Below are 6551 nucleotides of genomic sequence, written 5' to 3'. Positions count from 1 at the left end.
GACCAAATCACTAGGAGAAAATTGTACGGTTGGAAATGGTCAATCTTCCCCGTCCTCCACCTCCGAACAATCATATTCACAGGCCTCCAAAAGTGTACGGAAATGGGAAACTACGTAGCTTATGAGCAACTCTCTGTGTTTCTTCAAGTCAAAAGTTCAATTTGCATGAAGCTACCACTTATTCTTCTGTCTGTTGTTTTTTTTTTATTTTAATTAAAATTAAAATGGACACATAGATTTACCCATTACACATCAATATCCAATATGAAGGCTAGTCTACGAGTTCTTGAGCCAGCGTGAATCATTGAAAAAAAAAAAAAAAACATGGGAGTATTGTAAATTTTCTTCTTTTTTCTTTTGTATATAATAAAAAATCTAAGATCCAGATTGAAAACTCAATCAGTGTGCCAAATAAAATTAATAGATCATTATATATATTAATAAATGCAAAATAAAATTGGTGTGACTTGTTCAACCTAACAGGCCAAGAGACAAGCATATTACCTTGTTCAAATGATAATTTGGCTTCAATTTTTTTTATTTGTCATTGTTTTAACCTTTGCCTAACTCTATGGTGACAAAAAATTGTTCTGCAATACATCTCTTTCTTTTCTCATCCCTTAATTTCTCCCCTGCTTATGTTTAATTGGGTCTTAATTAATCTCGGGTATGCTGAAGTTCAAAACAAAATCAAAGAGCTATAAAAGAATTAGTGACCAAATAAAAAAAATTGTCTGAAGTCTAGGACTAGATCTAAATGGCACAAAACAATGAGGGTAAAATAAATTATCTGGCACGTGCAACATACATACTAACAAGTTATTAAACCGCCATGTTAAGATGGTGCATGCAGCTTCATCCGAGCTTCGATGGTAGTTTTTTGTTTTTTAGTGTTGTTGGAATCATCTCTTCAAGTGCTCTAACATAAGGCATCGCTTGTCGACAACAAAGTTACAACGGGACTTCGACAACCCATTCTTCTCTCATTTCTTTTCTTATCTCTTTCCTCTTTCACCCCCCTTAGTATGTGTGCATCAACTAAATCAAGCTGTAAGATAATACGGGCCAGTAGCTGTAAGAAAACAGATGAACAAACATTTGTTTCCTAGTTAAGCATTGAGTTCAGTTAAAAACTAAATCTTAAAAAACACGACGCTTCACATAAGGCTAGTGTAGGTTTTTTCAGTGAAGGTTCAAGTTAGAACTGTTTAAGCACGGGTCTGATAAAGCCTTCCCAGGTAAATCAGTAAATGGAAAGGCCAAGCAAATGGATCTTCATTTATTTACTTCTTTATAGTTAAAAACAGGCTCAGCCCAATACAAGATAGTTTAAGAAACCTGTCAGCATCATTGCCGACTTTCCATTTGGTGCAGGTGACATTTAAGTCAGCTTGACCTAACCAGGAAGAATCATGCTCGTGCCCCTCCACTGCGGGTCAATCACTTTTGATGCCTCTCCAATTAAAGTTGGATAAGCTTGAATCACTTATTACACAATCAAGCACTGAGGCAAAGCACCAAGGTTACCATCGTGGTTTCTAACTTTCTATAGCTCATGACCTAACATTCGTTTGATGTCCAGAGCAAGAAGTCAAAATGCTTTCCAGAAATCATTATAAAAGTTTAATGGAATCAAGAAAAAATGTAGATTTTTCCTAGGAATATCCTCTATGAAAAGAATATGGCCGAGAGAATGATTACTTTCCGTTTTTCTAAAAGGAGTACATGACAGGATATGATGTTTTCCTAAAGTTCAAGTTGAAAATTGCTTTACAATTACAAGAAAAGTGCTCATGTTCTTTTCAAAGAATAAGTCACATCATATTATAGAAATTCTTAAGGATTGGGATTGTACATGACCTAACTTTGGCTTGCATAACACAGTGCCACATAGAGCTTGATTGGAATGCCTCATTTATTGACAGTCTAATAGCAGAAAGATGTTAGTAACAAAATTGCCCTGCTGTTCTAGGCAACAAAAAAGTACCCCAGTTCCCCGAGTTAAAGCATTTGAGTGGTCATGTAGTGAGAGTGAGAATTGAAATCTATGAGGCCTAATCTTCTGTTGATCTTTAGCAGCTTAGTGGCAGAGCAGCAGGCTGGTAATTGACTGGCTGTAGGTATCAATCATTAAACCCTACCTAGGAAGATCTGATTACAGTAAATCTTCAGGTGATGATCTGATTACCCATTCTAGCAACACGAACAATTTCTCAAAGTGAAAGAGGTAAGTGAAAGAGGTGTTTCCGAACTCGATAAAGATGCGTGCTATAGAGCAATGCAGCAAATGTTACTGCCGAAAAGGACAACAGAATCAACTCCCAGAAATCCTGAACGACCATGCAAATGGTAAACTGTGTGAGTAAAGCTGTAAAGCATGGAAACCTGGAAGGGAAATGTAATTCTAGTTCAAATGTCTGGTGAAACAGTAAAAGTTTGCACGAAACAGATAATTGCAGAAGGGTAAGTTTATGAGTGTGTGTGACTAGTTACATGTATATTATGAGTTTGTGTTATTAATTACATATACAAGTACCTCTCCTATAGAAAGCGCTGAGTCATGCCGAAGTGTTGCACAAAGACATGGTCCAAGGATGATTTTACCTGAGGGTTGGAGATGATCATGCCCATGATATAACTCAACATGTCCATAGTAGATTGGAGAGAGTTTTGAACACCTCCAACAACACACCGATCAGATTCGGGAACTTGATCCTGTGCCCCCAGAATAAGGTTAACAGAACGATTATTTTTCATGAAATTAGTAACTTGAGCAAGGCTAAAAAAAAGAGTTGAAACAGAAAAGGTGAAAAACATTGAAACAGAACTAAGCATTATTTTAGCATGATGGTTTTTCTGACCTGCATTTGTTGAATTACAGATAAGTCAAACATCCATAAGCCCAGCCGAGATGTTGCTACTCCAGCCATCAGCATGTATGCCGATGAAAGATGATTTCGGACCCATATTGAAGCAACACATATAAGAAGGCAGGTCCACTGCTTGAAATGCACATAATGGGGATATTTTTAAAGGTCGAAATAGGGATGGATTCCGCCAAGAAATGAGTTAATGGAGAAAATAACAGCAAAGTATCACCTGAGACCAGATTGCCCACAATCCTGGTCTGAGAGTTGAGACATGAGATTGTAAAATTGGGTACAAAACTGTTGCAGCTATGCCAATTACAGCGCTTATTCCACGGGCTATTCCAATCACAAATGCAGGTATCCCTCTCCATTCCAAAGTAGCTGTCATCAAGGTGCCAAAGCTGGAACAGTATAGCCATTAAGAACTTTTAGCAGTTAGGAACCAAAGCCAGATCCATAATGAGATAAAGTGGAAAAATAGGAAGAGAAAAAACATTCTGGTCAGCATCTTATGCCATAGAATATACTGAGATCACCATCCTATTCAATCCATACGTGTCAGGAAAGTCTTTAAATAAATACAAGAAAGCCATAGAGACATGCTCTGAGCCTTTTATTCATGTTTTGAAAATTACACTTTATATTATAAATCAGACTAAAATTTCAAACTATATAAAATGATAAGAAAAAAACCCCAAATCAAAAAGCATTTGATGAGAAAATGTCTGGTTTCAAGTGATAAGCAAAAGATATGATACAACATCCACTTTTGATATCCATTTTTTATTTTCTCATACACGTTCTTCTGTTCAAAAACCAAAATCATGACAGAACCTATTATTATGCATCCAAAACCCATTAACAGAAATGTCTCCTTTCCCCAATTCTCATCCTCATGATGTTTTGAAACTTTAAAAACGAACCCAACGGTTTTAAATTTCTCAACCTGATCTACTATTTCAGTTTCTCTGTCCTCTCTGGAGAGTGGAATCCTCCTTCGTTTCCCTGCCAAAATCACTATAGCATCAACATTAATTAGCTCCAGATATCTTTGATTATTTCATCTCCAAACTTCTATAATCCAAAACACCACTTTTCATCCCTAAGAAATCATAACCAGGTTTGGTGCTAGAACTACTACTGCTTCCAATAGTACCCACTATGACATTGCAACTGCAATCCTTGCTGTTTTGTAGCCCTAAACTGCAAGCAAAACAAAGACTTGTACTTCCTTCAGCTTTGAATGGCTGGTGATGATCAGGCTGGGTTTAGGAAGGCTAATTATGAGTTCAAGACTCAAGTGAACTGGGGTCTTCTCTTCTTTGCATATTATTGTTGAAGTTTCTTTTGCTGGTTCGTTGTTCATCAAAGTTTCCTGGGTTTTTACTATGATAGCAAAGTTACAATATTCAATCTACGAGGGCTTTTTAATTATGAAGTTGAAAATAATAACAAAGTCAATTTTTAAAATACAGAGACAGAATTTTTTTTATCAAACTTGAGGAGACTCAATGTAATTATTATTATTATTTCCATCATAGATGACTAGTGAATTGCCAAGAAATAAAGGAAAGAAGACCATCCTTACAAATTATGGAAGTAGGTTGAGATGCTGTTCAGTTATGAATCAGAAACAAAACCACAAGCAGACCATCACCTGAGGGCTGTGAAATATAACAAAGCCAGAGCTACTCCAGGGAGCACAACATCTTGCTGAGAATACACACTCCAAGCACCAACAAAAGGCGTTTTTGAAAACCAATCAGTTAATCTCCTTCTCCATCCAATTTCCACTGAAACTGAAACTGAAACTTCATCGCTTTGAGAAATCAAGCCTACTCTTTCTGCAGAAGTAGATGCCATCTCTACCGTATCACTTGGTGAAAGTCGCGAAATCCTCCCTTGGCTGCTTTCAGCTAAAGCTGGAATGCCAGTATATACAGATGTGAAAAGCCAATATTCCAGCCACACTGCAACAGTATTCCAGATGGCTAAAGTCATAGCAGAGGCTTTAACTGATATAAAGCTCATTATGAGGCCACTGATAACAGGAGCAAGAAGCTTGCAGGTTAAATCAATTCGTCTCATAGTTGAGTTGATCTTTGTTAGTACATCAGGCGTATGGCCTTCTGATATCAACACCACCCTGCATTTTGAAAAGAAGCATCATCAAATTAGAAAATGTAAACTCACAAGACAAATTTTGATCACAACTTCAACAGACTAACGGCACTCCATTCGCTAATATCACTCTCTCTTCATAGTATAAATGCAATTCTCCAAATTACCATTCTCTTTCTATTAAGATGGTACCGGCAAGAGTGGAAAGCACACCAGTAGCTCCAGAGATGTTGGTTAATATCACAAGCAAAATGAATACTATGAAATTTGTCGACTTCAATGCCGGATAGAACAGTAATGTGATTACCGTGCATCCAGCTATTATAAAGGAAAAATTCTGGGTCACCAACCAAATTCGGAGAACCTGCCAATAAATGTTCTCTGAGAGAATATACATGTATGAAAAGGTAACAACATCAGTCACTTTGTAATGTCTATTTGTTATATTTTCTTGTTTTGTCATACAGACGAACACAGCATGAGTTGATTGAGGGCATTTCAGATGGTGATTACTTGAAAGGCATCCCCGATTTTACCATCAGAGGAGACAGGAACTGATGTTGAAGGCAATTAAATTCGATAAAAAGAACACGGTGCATTCAACCTGTCCAACGGTAGTGATGAAGCAATCATGATTCGAATCCTAGTACTATTGTATGAGGTTAAGACTACCAGAAACTTTGATTAAATTCGCAATTTTGGAACCGGCAATCTAGAAATGTGAATTTTATAAAGCACAATTTATTTATTTTTTTTCCATTAGGATGGGCATTATTAACAAGGCATGACCAAACCTTAAAATATGTCGACCTCTGCACCCATTGTCCGATGATGGGACCAAACAATGCAGTAGAAGCACATTCAATGGCACCATAAATAGCAGGAAGGATTAAAGAATCCGGCCAAAGAGTGATCATGTATAAACCAACAGAGAATTCCCACATTCTGCAGATAAGAAACAAGCAATTCAAATGAAAAGAAACCCTGATTCATTTCTCACAGTAATACATGCCAAGTCGCAAGTGTCAATCATCCAGTCCATGCGAAAGATGGCAGATCACTGAATTAGCTCACCAATTTGGTCTTCAAGGGAAAAAACAGACAAACAAATGAAAGAATCTTAATTCTGTCATCCTTTTCCCTCATCAAGAAAATCTTAGTTGAGAAAATACAAGGGAAAAGTCTCAATTTTACACAACCACAGACCAATACACACAATAGAGAGCCAGCTAGCAACTACAGGATAACAGATAAATATTCCGAGGGAGTTGCGATATAACCTGGCATCCCATCTCGCTAAAAAGTGGCCACTATACAAAATTCTGATAAGGGATGTAGGCAAAGAAGAGTCTTTGGAAGAAGAAGATTCTTGTTGTTGCTGTTGATCAAGACGTGGCTCTCTCACCATCCTCTTCTTTTTATTTCAGTTTCTTTAATTATTATTTTTTCACTACATCCACCCGCCTTCAAACCTCCTACGGCTAGGATTGAATCTTTTAGCCCTGATTATGGTGCTAAGTAACTGTGTTAATTGCAAAGGCGTGGACAGTGCGATGCTTT

General features: G+C 37.2%; 1 protein-coding gene across 2 annotated transcripts; it reads right to left on the bottom strand.

The window, feature by feature from the left end:
- Nucleotides 1-1682: 1682 nt before the first annotated feature.
- Nucleotides 1683-6551, bottom strand: LOC105131359 (solute carrier family 40 member 2-like). Of its 2 annotated transcripts, none has more exons than XM_011034289.1 (8): nucleotides 6272-6551; nucleotides 5786-5936; nucleotides 5159-5355; nucleotides 4528-5016; nucleotides 3100-3271; nucleotides 2862-2999; nucleotides 2605-2715; nucleotides 1683-2385 (listed from the first exon to the last, which is right to left on the bottom strand). In XM_011034289.1, exons 1-8 carry the CDS (start codon nucleotides 6397-6399, stop codon nucleotides 2269-2271), a joined length of 1503 nt encoding a protein of 500 aa, XP_011032591.1. In that variant the 5' UTR covers nucleotides 6400-6551; the 3' UTR covers nucleotides 1683-2268. The 2 variants fall into 2 exon arrangements, with proteins under 2 accessions (XP_011032591.1, XP_011032590.1); XM_011034288.1 differs by having other exon boundaries at nucleotides 1683-2330; nucleotides 6272-6548.

The sequence above is a fragment of the Populus euphratica genome, unplaced genomic scaffold (assembly GCF_000495115.2).
Source record: "Populus euphratica unplaced genomic scaffold, PopEup_1.0 scaffold23.1, whole genome shotgun sequence".
Taxonomy (NCBI): Eukaryota; Viridiplantae; Streptophyta; class Magnoliopsida; order Malpighiales; family Salicaceae; genus Populus; species Populus euphratica.
Note: the sequence above shows the minus strand (reverse complement) of the source record. Positions and strands in the feature narration are given on the sequence as shown.

Coding starts and splice junctions, on each gene's coding strand:
- LOC105131359 (XM_011034289.1), bottom strand. CDS start 6,399: ATGGTGAGAGAGCCACGTCTTGATCAACAGCAACAACAAGAATCTTCT. Junction 5,356..5,785: donor AGAGGTCGACATATTTTAAG/GTTTGGTCATGC, acceptor ATTTATTGGCAG/GTTCTCCGAATTTGGTTGGT. Junction 5,017..5,158: donor ATCTTAATAGAAAGAGAATG/GTAATTTGGAGA, acceptor TTCAAAATGCAG/GGTGGTGTTGATATCAGAAG.